This window comes from Neoarius graeffei, chromosome 1, assembly GCF_027579695.1.
Source record: "Neoarius graeffei isolate fNeoGra1 chromosome 1, fNeoGra1.pri, whole genome shotgun sequence".
Taxonomy (NCBI): Eukaryota; Metazoa; Chordata; class Actinopteri; order Siluriformes; family Ariidae; genus Neoarius; species Neoarius graeffei.
In genome coordinates this window covers 97,889,772-97,907,474 of record NC_083569.1, presented here as the reverse complement: position 1 = coordinate 97,907,474, position 17,703 = coordinate 97,889,772, and the positions used below count along the sequence as shown (strand labels likewise).

The following is a 17,703-nucleotide window of genomic DNA, read 5'->3' as shown; positions in this document are numbered from 1 at the left end:
GACATTCGCAATTTGTCGCAGCCCAGTGAGATACTGGCTTATGTGTCCAGAGCGTCCTCCAGGTGTGACTTTCAACTGTCCACATGGGGCCGTTGATGTACTCTTTACAAGACACCAGGATTCAAGTGAATAGCTTGAAAGAGTAAGAGGGTGTGCACGTAAAACAAATATCAACTATAGAGGACACAAGTGGAACGAGCACATCAGAGGGACAGCACGTGTGGAGAGCTTGGGAATTCAGCTGAGAGAGATGAGACTGAGATGGTATGGGCACATCCTGAGAAGAGATACAGAGCATGTGGGAAGGAGAATGTTGATGGAGCTGCCAGGCACACGAAAATGAGGAAGGCCAAAGAGGAGATACATGGATGTGGTGAGAGAGGACATGAAAGTGGCAGGTGTGGTAGAGAAGGATGCTGAAGACAGGGAGCAATGGAGACGAAAGATCCACTGTGGTGACCCCTAATCGGGAGCAGCCAAAAAAGAAGAAGAAAGGACTCAAGTCTATTGGTTTGTTCTCAGGAGGTTCTCAAGCTGCTGTAGATGTCCATGTTGAGCTTTGCTCCAGGTCTGAGGAGACACCAGGAGGCATTGTTCTCCTTGCAGTTCCTGTGTCCCACCGAAAGATGGCGGCTGTGAGTCTGTTTGTCTTCACTCCTGTGTCCAAACATCAATCTCACAGCGATGGTGCTGGGATGAGTTCTAGCCCAGACAGGAGATTTAAACTCTGCAGCTTTCACTTTAAAACAAAAACCACGTCTCCTATGAATCACCCGGGCTAGTTTGGAGATGCTGACCTGATCCTGGTGAAGATCGAGTCCCAGAACACACCAGCCGGATGTTTGGAGCACAATGGGAAGTGATCCTGCGGAATGGACCAGGTTCAGGCTGATCTCATGAACAAGCTTCATGGCTGCTGCTGCTGGATTTTCTGGAATTTTACCAGCCATCGGATCACTTGATAAACAATTCGAGGATTGTCTTTGTTTTTTTTTTTATTTTGGAATGATGTTGCAAGTTTTCTTAAAAGCTGTCCTCATTCGTATCTATCTATGTATTGATTGATTCGAGGCTACATCAGTTAGCTAGAAGAGATTATCCAGGGCCTGCCAGGGATTTATCCAAGACGTAGCCGAGAGACGAGCGCTGTGTTCCGGCGTCGCTTTCACGCAACATCGGGGATTCAGTCCGGCCTGCAGTTCTAGACGCAGATTGCTAGGATATCTCGCTTCGGGATTCAATTTTTTTTTTTTTTTTAAATTAATCTTAACTGTTATTGCATCTAAGACAATTTTTGCATGGAAAAAAAAGACAATTTATTATTTTTATTTACTTTCAGTTATTATTCAACCCTGTTTGGAGCTAACTAGCTAACACTACTTGCAAATTGCTGGCTTGTTTTGCAGCCAAAAACGTAACTACATTGTTTGTTTTTGTTCCTAGAAACGTAAATAATTTGTGTCAGGTTGTTTAATGGGTGCACTTTAGAAATTACTGTGTTAAAATTGCTCTTTATTTTTCCCTCAGTCACCTTGTTTTTGTTTGTGTTTGTTTACAACGTTGTCATTAGTCAGCCGAGGCTGCAGAGGAAGGGAAGAGAAGAGCAGAGTTCATTGACATGAAGAAGGATATATATTTTATTTTTACTATGAAACACAATCTTTAGCTACTGATTTAAAGATGCACTAAAGGTTAAACTTTACTTTAAAGCAAAAATAAAAGTCTCAACTGTGATTTAATAGCACCCACAGGCTGTGTGAGTCACTAAAGTGTTTCTAAATTAAAGATAACTCTCTCTAAATTAAGACTGAAACTTCATGCTGCTGGTATTTATGGCCCTGTGATCATCTAATCAACCTGACTAAAGTCAAAGCAGGAAGGAAATGTTAAATCTGCCCAGTACGTTTAGTCATTACCCCAAATCGAAAGTTTTAAAGTGACTGGACATCTCCAACTTCCCAACTTTGGACCATCACCGAGCTTCCTAAATGAGAAGATGCACATCGCCGTGGTCTGAAGATAGAAATAAACTCGAACGTAAAGCAAGAAACGTGACGCGGTTTGGATTGCGAATGAATCCGGTGCGAGGAAGAAGCTGAGACGGAGATGACCACGCGCTGAGCACGGCTTCACAACACGCGAGTGGTTGAGCTTCAGGAGCTGCGCAGACATGAGTGTCCGACCTCCAACCTCGACTCTGGACAGGTATGATCCGGTGTGATCCGTCGTTGCACGACGAGCGTCCTGGATTTGCAAGAAATAATGTTGTGGTGTGCTTTTGATATGACGTGCTGTCACAGGAAAATAATCAGTGATGTAGCGTGACATGACGATTCAGCGTTCCTGAAGTTGATTATCACGTCTTATACAGTGGTGCTTGAAAGTTTGTGAACCTTTTTTTTTCTGCGTAAATATGACCTAAAACATGATCAGATTTTCACCCAAGTCTTAAAAGTAGATAAAGAGAACCCAGTTAATATTATACTTGGTCATTTATTTATTGAGGAAAATGATCCGATATTGCACATCTGTGAGTGGCAACTAAACGTTTCCGGTAACTGTTGATCAGTCCTGCACACCGGCTTGGAGGAATTTTAGCCCATTCCTCCATACAGAACAGCTTCAACTCTGGGATGTTTGTGGGTTTCCTCACATGAACTGCTCGCTTCAGGTCCTTCCACAACATTTCGATTGGATTAAGGTCAGGACTTTGACTTGGCCATTCCAAAACATTAACTTTATTCTTCTTTAACCATTCTTTGGTAGAACGACTTGTGTGCTTAGGGTCATTGTCCTGCTGCATGACCCACCTTCTCTTGAGATTCAATTCATGGACAGATGTCCTGATATTTTCCTTTAGAATTTGCTGGTATAATTCAGAATTCATTGCTCCATCAATGATGGCAAGCTGTCCTGGCCCAGATGCAGCAAAACAGGCCCAAACCATGATACTACCACCACCATGTTTCACAGATGGGATAAGGTTCTTATGCTGGAATGCAGTGTTTTCCTTTCTCCAAACATAATGCTTCTTATTTAAACCAAAAAGTTCTATTTTGGTCTCATCCGTCCACAAAACATTTTTCCAATAACCTTCTGGCTCATCCATGTGATCTTTAGCAAACTGCAGACGAGCAGCAATGTTCTTTTTGGAGAGCAGTGGCTTTCTTCTTGCAACCCTGCCATTCACACCATTGTTGTTCAGTGTTCGCCTGATGGTGGACTCATGAACATTGGCTAATGTTAATGTGAGAGAGGCCTTCAGTTGCTTAGAAGTTACCCTGGGGTCCTTTGTGACCTCGCCGACTATTGCACGTCTTGCTCTTGGAGTGATCTTTGTTGGTCGACCACTCCTGGGGAGGGTAACAATGGGCTTGAATTTCCTCCATTTGTACACGATCTGTCTGACTGTGGATTGGTGGTCCAATGCTTTTTCTGAGGTCCTCAGAAATCTCCTTTGTCCGTGCCATGATACACTTTCACAAATGTGTTGTGATGATCAGACTTTGATAGATCCTTGTTTTTTAAATAAAACAGGGTGCCCACTCACACCTGATTTCAATCAATGGGATGACAAACACCTGACTCTAATTTCATCTTCAAATTAACTGCTAATCCTAGAGGTTCAGATACTTTTGCCACTCACAGATATGTAATATTGGATAATTTTCCTCAATAAATAAATGACCAAGTATAATATTTTTCTCATTTGTTTAACTGGGTTCTCTTTATGTACTGTTAGGACTTGTGTGAAAATCTGATGTTTTAGGTCATATTTATGCAGAAATATAGAAAATTCTAAAGGGTTCACAAACTTTCAAGCACCACTGTACCTCGACACTTTAATCTATTAACGAAAGACACATTATCGTGGCTAAACGTTCCATCGCTTTCTTTTGACGCTAATAAGATGAAAACAAAAAAACCTGCAGCTTTCGCTCTGACTGTTACAAAGCACTGACACCACAGCCTCCTTACATTGTATTAAAGTTGAATTAGGTTATGATCACGCTACAGCTCATGATGGTTTTGCGAACACTTGGCGATTGAAAAATTGGTAGCGTCAGCATCAGTTGTGCGATGTACGGTTAATGTACAACTCAGAGTTTCGCAAGTCGTTTTTTGGTGTGTCTCCACTTCGAGTGGCCAAAAACATCAGGAAAAATATGATGGCGATGTTTAGCTCACCGGCTGTCCGTCCATCCACAGTTCACAAAAATCGCTGCTACTCAGTGAGTTTTCAGTGGATTTTGATGCTAATTGTTTTGTTTGGAAGATCTCATTGTTCTCATGAAGCTCTTGGCTAATTCTAACCAAGTCTGATTTCTCATGGTACGGCCGTGCAATGCTCGGTACGACGCTGTGGTTGTCGGCAAACTAAGCGGCGAAGAATTGCAGATGGGTTTGGGAATACTTCCCGAAGATCGTCACCAAACGCCTCGTTTTCATCAACAAAGCATCACGAGCTGTAATGTGCTATGACTGTAGCCCAAGTACCTTCTTACAGAAAACCTTGCCATATTAAGTCATTTCCTCACTGGTTTAATATTTTTCCTCTCTCTTGTTAAAGGAGAACTGAAGTAATTTTTAAACTTTCTTTATTTCTTAACGTGTTATTCAGTTACGTTTTTGGTTTTAATAACCTTATATCGTGACTCGTATTGGCAACTAATTGCAATTAAATATTATACTTATCAGCCGATTCGGTTTTTAGCCATGTTGAATTTAGTTCGTCTGGTCCACGGCAGGCGTCGTTTATCCGTGTAATCATCACGAGACTTGTGCAAGACTTTGAAACGTGAAGAGTCAGCCAGGTGTCGGTGCCGCCATTTTGAAAACTGTTTTCCAAACGAAGTATTGCACAAAAACGAGTTTAAATGACGATTACTGCCTACTTTTTTGAAACTTTCCTGATTGCTATCAAAACAAACAAAACTTCCGGCTTGATACGTCAGCATTCGAAAGAGGGCGCATGCGTTTTTGACAACGTTGGCAGATGTCGGTCGCTTTGATTTCCACTGTACGTTTTACTTCCGTCCTATGATGTCTCGCACAGGTCTCAACGAATCTCGTTTACGGCCGTTGCTTTGACATATGGACTGATATATTACAGAGCATATTTCAAACACTCAACTTGCTATAGCAGCGACAAAATAGTGATCAGAAATGCATTCCTGTATTTAATAAAATGAGAAATAGAATTTTGATGATAAAAAAATTGCCTTCAGTTCTCCTTTAATTGTACTTCCCTTCCATCCTTTCTCTTTCTCTCTCTCTCTCTCGGTTTGAAGTTAATAATAAACCTGTTGACTGTTACAAAATGCTGACGCTGGCTGGTTTTCCGTCAAAGTTAAACAAAAATCTGGGTCCAAAAAAAAAAAACCATTCAAAAACACGACGAGCCACATTACACGTGTTGCAATCTCAGGTTTTGTGGATGTTTCAGAACTTTTGGTGTAACTCTAAATGGATAAAAAGTCCACTATTTTTGGTAGAAAACCAAAATTGTTGACAATTTGGTGTTGTGTAAGAGGAATAACACGGAGTGATAGGAAAAAGATCCAAGTCACAGAAGTAACTAACTCCGTTCTTGATTTATTGATTTATTTATTCTCTCATAACGGTGTCCCGTATTGTATTTTATTACAATTTGATGACTGGGAAAGCTGATACAATACTTCGAGCTAAAAACGTAGCTTACTGTGAGCAACTACTGCTGCTCTTGTAACACACACATACACGTGTGCTGTAAGAGAGGCGAGACGTGGCGTTCCCTTGCTGCTGGTCAGCCCTGAGAGCTGCTGTATGGTGAACAGTAAACTCACTGTACACTAGTTTTTCCACTTTCTCAATGTTGCGTCTCGGCTGCTGTTCGCTCACGCGTTTCCTGGTTTTCCCCCTCGGTGTGTGTGTTACAATAGTGTGTTTGTGTGTGAGGTGACAGCACGAGGCACACGTACAGACTGTCATGATAACATCTGTGTCGGAAGTCTCACTTCCTTTCATCACAAATGGCTAAGAACCACAATAGCGCGCGCACACTCTCTCTCTCTCTCTCTCTCTCTCTCTCTCTCTCTTTCTTTATCTGTGTGTCTCTCTCTCTCTCTCTCTGTCTGTTCCTCTTTTGTCTTTTTATCTTGTCCATCTCGCGCACCTGCTGTACCTGTGCGTCCTGTAAAAGCACAACCGCCGTTAACTCACAGACTTGAGGTCAAAGGTCATTCGAAACGGCACACTTAAGACGTCTGGTGTCCAGAAGCTGCACTTTGCCAGCTGATCTCATACACAGGAACGTGAGTTCACTGGGGTGAGGAGGAGGGTTTTTTTTTTTCCCCTGTAGGGCTGGGCGGTGTGCTGAGGTAATTAGATATAAATGATTAACGCATAATCAGCACCTTGATTAAAGAAAAGTATGGACACGCCCGCTCAGAAAAGGCCGCAAGTTACTGCTGTTTTGACATAATTAAGGCATTAAAGCTCTGAAATATCTTGCGTCAAAGACACCCAGGAGGCTTTTCTTAAAATTCCCGGATAAGCCAAGCTTCTGCTGTGAGAAAAAAAAAAGTGACTTGTCATACATTTTAATAAAAATGCTTTCTACATATGTATCGTACCATACTCTACTCTCTCTTCAGTCTAGTGTGCCAAAACTTTTGACTATCATCCCCCAGAGCGATGTTCGTTTTATCCGCAGCAGTTTGTCCAAAGAAAAAAGTGTAGTTTTTATTTATTAATTTATTAAACAGTGCAGCGTTGTAGTTCTTATCCATTTACGGTTACTTTTAATATTCTGGATTGTCCACAAAACCATTTATTGCTTGCATTATAGCAGCGATAAACGGTCATCCCCTCACCATCCTCATTCGTCAGACAGCGAGGAAACTAAAATGTTTCAAACTCTCTGTCCTTACTGTAAAGAAAATTGTTTTTCTTTTAAAGCAGGTTTTCCTGTGACTTCACCTCTGGAGTCTGTCAATGTGAATTAAATAAATCAACGAACAGGTCCTTACAGAAAACTTCACCGTTTCGACTGTTAATCGTTTGTTTTTGTTTCTTTGTGGATGAGTTGTTGCTATAGAAACGATAACCAGTGCATTTTAATCGAAACCTTGTAGCTGGAATTACTGCCAGAGCCGCTGTTACAGAAATAAATGCATACATTTTATTATTTATTTTTTTGGACCAGTCAGACTTGAGAATTCGACAGCGCTGTGGATCTGCTGTGCGCATAATAGTTTATTCTGTCCACATTCACTTTATATGAGCAATCGAGCACTCTGATTGGCTGCTCTACTACTAGGATATCAGCTCATATACCGTGAGTAGAGAAAAACAAAATGGCAGAGCGTGTTGCTGAACCAACCGAGGACGAAATAAAAACTACTCTAAAACAAAGCCCCCAAAAATACAAAAAAAAACAAAAAACAAAATATGGAATAAAAGTATTTGATGGGAAGAACGTATTTTTTACCTTTTTTTTGCCAATCAGACTTGAGAATTCGACAGCGCTGTGGCTATGCCGTGCGTATAATAGTTTATTATATCCACATTCACTGGATATGAGCAATCTTGCGTTCTGATTGGCTAATATACTACTAGGATATCAGCTCATATACCGTGAGAAGAGAAAAACAAAATGGCAGCGCGTGTTGCTGAACCAACCGAGGACAAAATAAAAACTCGACTTGAAAACAACCCCAATAAATTTAAAAAAAAAAAACTCAGCAAAATATGGAATAAAAGTATTGATGGTAAGAATTTTTTTTTTTTCTTCAAGAATTATCACATTTTTCACAAATTGCTCCGGTGATTTCGCCGGTTTGTTTACATTCTAAACGGAAATGATTGTCAGACGTTTTGTATAAAGTTTTTATTTATCGATTTTGCAAAAAAAAAAAAATGCTCCGTTTCTCAAAATTCAGTGAACGTGGATAGAATAAAACAGTTATTCCACTCAAACTGGTCGTACATGGCTTATAGGCAACTCGGTGCTATGCGCCTCTTCGGCTATCAGCTCCTGTATGACTCGATTTCATGGAATAATTGTTAATTATATTACTTTGGCTCTCCTTTTTTATCGTCATCAGTTTTCAGGGAATCAAAACCTAAGCCTCGGAAACACACCAGATCTTCCTTTCACCTCTACTTGAAAACAACCCCCCCCCCCCCTCCCCCAAAAAAAAAAAAGTAAAATAAAAGGAATAAAAGTATTTGATGGAAAGAATCTTTTTTTTTCGAGAATATCGCATTTTTCACAAATTGCGCTTGTCATTTCGCTAGTTTGTTTACATTCATCATCTTTATGCATTAAAATTTGTTGGTGTGTGGGGTTTTTTTTATAAGACTGGTTTGAAAGTTCAAAGAAGTTTGAAAATTACAGAACTGAAATGTTCAAGGAAGTGTTAAATGAATATCTAAAGCTGTTCTATACCTCGGCAAGATGGCACTTTCTACAAAATAAAAAAAAAAAGTCAATTCGTGCAACCATCAATAGGTTTTTAAGAAGTCCGCCCAAGTGGAAATGATTTTGTCGGACGTTTTATATAAAGTGTTTATTTGTCGAATTTACAAAAAATACAAATAAAAATGCTCCGTTTCTCAAAATCCGGTGCGTGTGGATAGAATAAAACAGTTATTCCACGAAATCGAGTCGTACATGAGCTCGTCGCTGACGAGGTGCGTAGGCCATCAGGGCCTTCTAGTCCTTCAGAGAAGCCCAAACATATCAGCATTTCAAATTTTATATTTAATTTTTCATTCTTTCATAATTTCGTTATAATTATGCTCTTCTAACTCGGCCTCGTTTTCTATCAAATTTGCTTCAGAAATGAAAGGACAGAAATTACTGTCCTGAAAACGTTAAAATCGAGTTATCCAGTGCGATTCTGTTTGTTGTCTCTCGGCTGAGAAGAGTTTAGAGCTGCTCACTCATTGGTTAGGACTTCATTGCCGGGACAGAAGGCCATGGCAGGGTATGTTTACGTAGGAAGTGAATTAACCAGTCAGATTTTGACTTGTAGTGAGAGGGAGGGACCAAAAATGTATCACCCTAGACCTTCTTGAAGGCCAACGTGAGCTTAACTGCGAGTCAGCACAGCAGTGAAGTCACCTACCAGCCGGTGTAGCGTTCATCAGTAGTGTTAGCAAATGCATAAATATAAATATTTCTACATGTCGGGGGGTTGCTGGTCTGGTATTGCCCCACCATTGATTGATGCTACACTACCATTCAAAAGTTTGGGGTCACCCAGACAATTTTGTGTTTTTCATGAAAAGTCACACTTTTATTTACCACCATAAGTTGTAAAATGAATAGAAAATATAGTCAAGACCTTTTTCTGCCCATTTTGAGCATTTAATCGACCCCACAAATGTGATGCTCCAGAAACTCAATCTGCTCAAAGGAAGGTCAGTTTTATAGCTTCTCTAAAACCCCTTTTCCACCAAATCAGTTCCAGGGCTGGTTCGGGGCCAGTGCTGGTTCACAACTCGTTCAACTTGCGAGCCAACTGAGAACCAGTTTGCTTTTCCATCGCTCGCGGTGCTAAGGGAAGCCACGTCAGTTACATCGCTGTATACGTCAGTTACGTCGCTACGTTGGCATAAACCTTGGCGCGAATATCGAAGCAAAAACAACAATAATGGATGACTTCGCGTTTGTACAGCTGCTGCTTCTCGTCGCTTAAAAATGGCGATCTTTCGTGGTCTTGTTATTGTTGTCGGTCTTAACAATTCCGACCCCCCGCTGACGTAAGCAGTTCTTTCCTCTGGCCCAGCAGAGAGTTGGTGCTAGCCTGGAACTGGTTTTTCTGGCCCCAGAGCCAGTTCTTTGTCAGTGGAAACAGAAAACCCGGTTCCAAACTAAGCACTGGCCCCGAACCAGCCCTGGAACTGCTTTGGTGGAAAAGGGGCATAAAGAGCTCAACTGTTTTCAGCTGTGCTAACATGATTGTACAAGGGTTTTCTAATCATCCATTAGCCTTCTGAGGCAATGAGCAAACACATTGTACCATTAGAACACTGGAGTGAGAGTTGCTGGAAATGGGCCTCTATACACCTATGGAGATATTGCACCAAAAACCAGACATTTGCAGCTAGAATAGTCATTTACCACATTAGCAATGTATAGAGTGGATTTCTGATTAGTTTAAAGTGATCTTCATTGAAAAGAACAGTGCTTTTCTTTCAAAAATAAGGACATTTCAAAGTGACCCCAAACTTTTGAACGGTTGTGTGTGTGTGTGAGTTATTTATTTGAGTACTGTGTTCCTGCCTTGCTGTGTGTTTCTCTGTCGTAGCCTGACTGTGTTCTTTCTCTCTGTCGTTCATGCCTTCTCTTAGTCCGTTTGCTGCTTGGTGAGTTGTAGGATGTTCTGCCTCTGCTTACTGACTGAAGGTGCAGGGAGTCGGATTCAAACGCTTAAACAGGATCCATGAAGGAAGTTAAATGCAGCTGGATTTAACGACATTAATGACCTTTTTTTCTTTTAAATAATCTCTGCAAGTGTTTGTTCAAGGAAAGCCGGTTGTGTTTCTACCAGTTTAGGAGTCAAATCATGACTCCGTCTCATGCCGGACTTTCCTAATTTATCATATTAACGTAACAGCAACCGTCAAGGATTTTATGATTTCTACTTCTGGGTTAAAAGGACAAATATTTTGCTGTTTAAAAAAAAAATCAAATCCTGCAGCATCTATGCACAGCATAGAAGGGAATAGAATACATGACACTTTTTCGATGGAATAAAAGCCTGTGTGAATTATTATTATTATTATTATTATTATTATTATTATTATTATTATAATGTTGGCTGGCTTTTTTTTCGTGGTATCAGATATTCCATTCAGCTTCTCATCTTCGACTCGTTCCGTATCCTGCTAGCTGAATAGAATACATCTGATATACCATGAAAAAAAGCCAGCTAATAATAATATTGACTTTTGATGTAGAAACGTCAGTTGCCGCAATAAATTGAAACATTTTAAAGTGTTTAATTTTCTTTTAGTTTAGTTTTTCTGTGTATATATAATTTGTTATACTTGTTATATATTATTGCAGTTTTTTTATATCGAACCGAATTGAGTGTAACTTTGAACCATAAATTAAAGTTTGTCATCGTTAAAAAAAGTATTTATTATTATTATACGTACACACACTCTTCATATCAGCATTCTCGAAGGCCAAAGTTAGCTACCTGCAACTCAGTGCTGTTAGCACAGCAGTCCAGTTACCTTCCAGCTGGTGTAGCAGTAGTGTTAGCGAAGGCCAACACTAGCGCAGTCAAGCTGAATATTTTTATCCCCCTCCCCACCCCATGTAATTTACTTAGTTATTTATTATTTTTTTTTAATCAACAACGACAGCTACACATAATGGAGCGACCTGGCAGCCAAAATTCTCTCAAAATCTTCCGTATTTAACGAAGCAAACCTGACAGCCATGTTTGTTTACAAATTGTCAGTCTCTCACTCATTAGTGCGGAAGTTTTACATCTCCGACGTTTGACGTCGTCGTGTTGGCTTGACAACGTGCAATATTGTAACAATATTGCACGCTCATTCTCCATTGGGTAGAGTGATGTAATACACGTAGGATAAGCGATATACGATCAATATTGCATGGTATGAAACCCGCTAGAAGGGAATAGAACACGTTTTTATTCCATCGAAAAAGTGTCCTGTATATGTAATAATTCCTGATACTTCAGTCTCGTCAGTTAGGTTTATGGGCAAACCAGTCATTCAACTGGGCAGCTATTAACTTTTTAGCTAGCTAAAGTGGTTTATCCCTGTAATAGCATTTTTTTTTCAAGCAAATCTTTTTCTTCTGGGTTTGATGGTGTATTTAGTCACACACAATTTGATATTTAGTGAATATTAACACCTAAACCGTATCGAGGATTTTGTATAAAGAAGCTGCTTCCAGTGATGAAAATGAGCAGAAGCGCCCTCTAGTGGTCAAAATTATATTACAGCTTATTAGCACCAGGATGTTGTGTTGATTTATTCCTGATAGCATCAGCTTGCCTTAGCGCCGTGTTGATTTCTCCTCTCAGCGATATCCGATACGGCCTTAATATAACTTGGAACGTCCAAAAGTGATCTGAAAACGAGTAACAAATTACGCAGGAAACTACACCCAAAGGAAAGAGGCCGTGTTTTGGAAAGTATTAAAATAAAAGGGCTATTTGAAGAATAAATATTTTTTTTCTGCTCCCTGCACTTTTTCAAACGCTTGCCTCCAAACCAAGCGAGGAATGGCTCTCATTAAACCTTGACTTGAATATAATTTCACTTTTTTTTTTTTTAAATCCCTCTTTCATTGTTATGTCTTTGCGTTATCGATTTGCTCTCAGCTCATCCTGCTGCACGTCCTCCTCTCCCTCCTCCTCCTTTATACCTGCAGCTTATGAGACGTGATGCAGCTCTCGAGCACTGGCACTAATACACTTCTCACATGTTTTTATTTTAAGGTTGAGCAGCTTGACGCTGGGAGACTCGAAGTCTTCTTACAGCCAGCAGAGAGACTCTCTTGCTGAGTTCCCTTCTGACGGTGCAGGTAAAGTCCCATAAAGGCATGATTTTTCTCCTCAAAGCTTCTCGTCCACCCAGGCCTGATGTCTGTCACGATTGTGACGATCACCTAGCCAACTGTAGGACTGACTCGGTGAGCTCGTGTATGCAGAAGAGGATAGATGGCGCTCTTCCTCAGCGTGTTACACTACCCTGTTAAAAAGATGTGATTGGCTGGTTTTATGGATCTCTGAGGAAGCACGTGTTCGCCTTCATCCTTTACAGTTGGTATCAGTCACATGATGGAGGCTTTGCACCGTCACATGACCCTCAGAGCAACGGTAACTATGCTGCCATGACAGGGGGCATGCTTGTAGTGCTTCATTCAGCCAAGTTCATAGTTATTGATCAGTATGGGAAGGTTATGCTGTGTTTTGTTTGTTTTTTTTTGAAGAGGCAAATCGTTTTGAACGAAACACAACTTTTTGCCCCCCCAAAAAAAAAAAAATTCAGCGGGATTCGAAGGTAAGAATGGAAAAAATAATTATAATTTCAGAACTGCAGCGTGGTGCTCATTCTTATACAGTGAACATGAGCATCAACACAGCAGCTCGATATTGACTAACCTTGACTGAGCCTTGAAGTGCATTTGCATTCAGGGATCCTTCAGAGCACGTTGTTTGTGTGCTTGGGACCCAGTCATTATGGGAAACACCTGATACCAGGCTTCATGTTAAAACTGTTAATGTTATCACGTTGTCTGTTATCACCCAAATGAGGATGGGTTCCCTTTTGAGTCTGGTTCCTCTCGAGGTTTCTTCCTCATGTCATCTGAGGGAGTTTTTCCTTGCCACCGTCGCCACAGGCTTGCTCATCGGGGATAGATTAGGGATAAAATTAGCTCATGTTTAAAGTCTTTAAAATTCTGTAAAGCTGCTTTGCGACAATGTTTATTGTTAAAAGCACTATATAAATAAACTCGACTTGCAATCAGCACATATATATTAGGGTGGTCCCAAATTTTTTTTTTTTTTTAGGATTTTGTTACGACCACTTTTTTTTTTTTTTTTTTTTTTTTTTTTTTTAACATTGCCTAAAAGAAATTATTGTGCGAAATTTGGTTAAGATTGAACAATGTTTAGAGGTGCCACAAAGCCATTAAAGTTTTCACTCAAGACACAATATAAAATAATGTGGCTTATTAACTGTTTCATATTAATACAAACAATACAGTAATATAACTTCCTGTGTTCAAAGTAACAATAGCTATTACCTGTCTGTGATTTTCTAAGCCCTTCGGTATTATGGTATCTTGTGGAGATAAAAGAACACGCTAAGGTGGTGTTTACATGAGACCGTATCAGCGGATCATCAGATTAACGTTTTTAAAACGATTCGCGTGCACACAGCAACGCCAATACACGATTCGCGTGCACACAGCAACGCCAATACACGGATACGCTCGGCTCCGCAGGCATCCTGCGCTCCAAATCACTCCGCCCTGAACAGCGAGTGCCCTCTGGAGGGTGCGCACTCCGGCCCTGCGCAGCTCACAGAGCGCGCGAGTGAAGCGCATGAGCAGTGATTTGGGACAAATAGCAGGAAGTGAAAGTCCGCGCCGTTTTTCAGCAGTCGCGTCACATGACCAACGCCAGTGAATCAGGAAGGTGGATGTCACAGTGACGTTGTCCAATTTCGACGTCAGCTAGAGCTCAGCACAGCGTATCCTCGTTCCTCAATGTTTACACAGCACCGGATCAGATACGTAATGGATTGAATACGTGGACCCTGGCGGATTAAAGTTGTTCCGCCTGTGGAGTCGTTTCCTGGCGTTTTAATGTGAACGGACAGTGCATCCGCGACGAAAACGAGACGGATACGGTCTAATGTAAACACCACCTAAGGACTTCCCTAGCAGAAGGAAGCTTTCTCCCAGACAGTTCCTTGGAAGTGGGACCAATTAACCAATCATAATTGTCCTTTCTGGTTTTGTGCTTTGCACCACTGGTACTACTTGTATTACTGTTGCTAGCCATCTGAAAAACATAGAAAGAAAAACATTCACAACTTCATCAGCATATTACGATCAGCGCTCATTGTTTAAGAACCCCTTAGTGCATGAAAGTTAACCTTCTATCAGTCTATAAACTCTTCCTGCCTCTTCTTTTTCATAGAAGTGGCATATTCCCTCTAGAACTGTGACTTTTTGGGGGGTTGAGATCTTCTCTGCAACAGTCTACGCACCAACTAATGTTAATGGCTTAACCCGATTTGCAACCTCGTGTGGCACCTCTAAATATTAACCAATTTTTCTGAAATTTTGCTTGTTGCCTTCTTTTAGCCTATGTAAAAAAAAAAAAAAAATGGTAGGGTGGTCGGAATGTTTTGGTAAAAGAAAAATTTTTCCCATACATTTCAGGACCACCCTAGTGTATATGAGTCATTCTATAATTAGGGGTACATTTCATGTAAAGCCAAATCTCAAAATATCAGTATTCTTTTTCAATAAATAACCTATATGTTTCCATGGTATATACTCTCAAGTTCCTAAACAAATTAATTGCCAAGCTTAATCTTAAATTACTTTTAAAATATTTTAATGAAAATGAACATTTGATTGTTTATTTTGTCAACCGTGTTACGGACAAATGTTATGTCATGTTAAACATATATAAAAATACTACACATTTGAAAACACATTTGTTTGAAAGTGCTTAAGTCCATTAACAAGATGTTTTTAATTAATCTGTACAACTGTTATGGAAAATATGAATTTTGAGCTTCATAAATAGGATTTTATGGTTCACTGTGATGCAGAATGACCCTTTTTTCAACATAAATCCTTGTTACGTCGAATTTAGAGTTGTTCTCCCTCCTTATACAAGACTTCCCTATCCAGAGATAATCCCCAATCTTTTTACAGTTCATCAAACACAAGAGATTTATCGCACAAAAAACACTTGCAACACAGTTGACAGGCAATGTAACACAATTGACGGGAGTAACACAGTTGACAGGGCAGAAGAACAAGAGGACACTTTTTAGGATAAAAAGAGCTTTTTATTGTTTTAAATTGAACTACGAATAAGCTGATGAATTCAGGTGAACTGTTAAAACAACATTTGGACACAATTTCAGAGAAACGTAGCTTATTTAACAAATTGAACATATTAAATCATTGTTTGTCTGTCAATATGAAGATTAAGTGACAAAAACATACTCCTCCTCAACTGTGTCATAGCTGACGGTTAACACAGTTGACGGTAACACAGTTGACATTTCGGCCATTTTTAGTGTTGTGCTAACTGCAGACCTCAGAGCTTTCACTACAAGACCTTAATCAATTCATATTTTTATTATCTTTAGCTGTATACTTTGTAAATACAATTTCTAAATCAGGTTTATATGAATATGTTGACAACACAGTTGACAGACAATTAACCCTCTCTAGGACTATACAACAGTATTGATGAAAATATTGAAGAGGCGAACTCAAAACTTACCACACGGTCTTCAAATTTCCCACCAAAGAGGATATGACCTCACATGATGTTGGTCACATGACTTAGGACCAAACCATTTGCCGATTTATGGGGGGGTTCAGTGGGTAACACAGTTGACATAAGTTTCTCGGACGCACACAAAATTCTTCATTTAATTTATAATATAAAGCATTTTAGGCTTTTAAACACTTTTGTCATATTATAATAATTACCATGAATAAATATTTGTAAAAATTTTAAACAAAAACCTTTTTTTAAAATGTAAATATGAAGACCAAACCTGACATTTGGAAAATCGGACAGCATAAAACCACCAAATTCCAGTATTATATATGCATTTTTGCAGAGTAAAATGATGTAATTTGTTGACTTTTTGTATTATATAAAAGAGAAATGTGTGCTAATGTACAAAAGATCGTTGGCTGAAGTTAATAGTTAGTGAAATTGACAAATACAGCACATGGACTTGAGATGTACCCCTAATTATAGAATGACTCATATAAGGACGCTGTTTTCACAGAGACGTGCTCTGTGTCTGAAATCGCTCACTCGTTCACTATTCACTTTCGAGGTAATTACTATATACTGAGTGAGCTCATTGGTAGAATGAAAAAACACTTTCGGACGCTACTCCGCCGCGCTGTTATTTACGTCATTACTGTCACACGATTAAAACGTGCCAGATGGGTTTTCAAAATAATGAATACACGCATGTATTTTCGTGACAAATCCATATTATAGGCTACCGAGCGTATTTCCAACATTAATAAATCCAAAGTACTTTGTGTCTGCTGCATCTTTCAGTTCTTTGAAATCAAGGATGACTCCTTTCTTTCTTTTTTGCTGCTGCCTTAAATCAATCGCTCTGAACTGTAACTTTCATTCTTGTATTTTATCCGTCGAATTCTATTTCAGCTTATTTTCTATTCTCTTACTATTTTTAATTGTACTCGAATGTCCGTTTATAATGCGTTTCTTCCTCAACGCTTTTTTTTTTTTTTTTTTTCCAGCGTGACCGCAATGCATGATGTAAATGATATTGCTTGGTTAGTGCCCATCGGTTGTACACTACTTTTCACGATGCATTGTGGGATACTATGAGTGCACTATTTAGAGTGTAATAATTCTCACTGTACATTGATAGTGCCACAAAATGGCGAACTCACTATATAGTTAGTAGGGAGTGATTTCAGACACAGAGTTTGTTCCTTCAGGTATGCCGTGGTAGACGGATCTAAGTGCAGGAAGTACATATTAGCAGGCATGATGTGTACAAAAACAAAAGCAGTGTCATAAACATGGCTAGAAACAAACGTGACTGTGATAATGATAATACTTCTTCACAAGTGTCCTTCTCTGCATGTGCTGATTGCACTCAAATCAGTATCCGGTGTTTCCCATAATGACTGGATCCTGTGAACGCGCGATGGTGTGACCACAACTTTTAGCTCGCCTGTATATCGCCACCAAAACACCTGATTTTTATCAATAGTGTGACCGTAGCTTTATGCTCGTGTTCATCCTTTTGTATGAGAATGAGCACCTCGCTGCACTTTGTATGTTTTATAAAATCTCTCCAGTTTTTTTCCCTCTGATGATGAATTACTTTTGATAAGTTTTTAAAAATCTGATGTCTTTGTTTCATTCAGAACGATTTGCACATCCTTTCCATACCGATCAGTAACAA

At 39.7% G+C, this 17,703-nt stretch overlaps 1 protein-coding gene across 4 annotated transcripts in view; it reads left to right on the top strand.

The window, feature by feature from the left end:
- The first annotated feature begins 669 nt into the window (after window positions 1–669).
- The window catches only part of arhgef11 (Rho guanine nucleotide exchange factor (GEF) 11), a 113,592-nt gene continuing 96,558 nt past the window's right edge, over window positions 670–17,703 (top strand). For all 4 annotated transcript variants that reach the window (XM_060911857.1, XM_060911929.1, XM_060911772.1 and 1 more), the window contains exons 1-2: window positions 670–2,205; window positions 12,474–12,559. In XM_060911857.1, coding sequence (XP_060767840.1) covers window positions 2,171–2,205; window positions 12,474–12,559 — 121 coding nt within the window. In that variant the 5' untranslated portion in view covers window positions 670–2,170. The remainder of the gene's footprint in view (window positions 2,206–12,473; window positions 12,560–17,703) is intronic.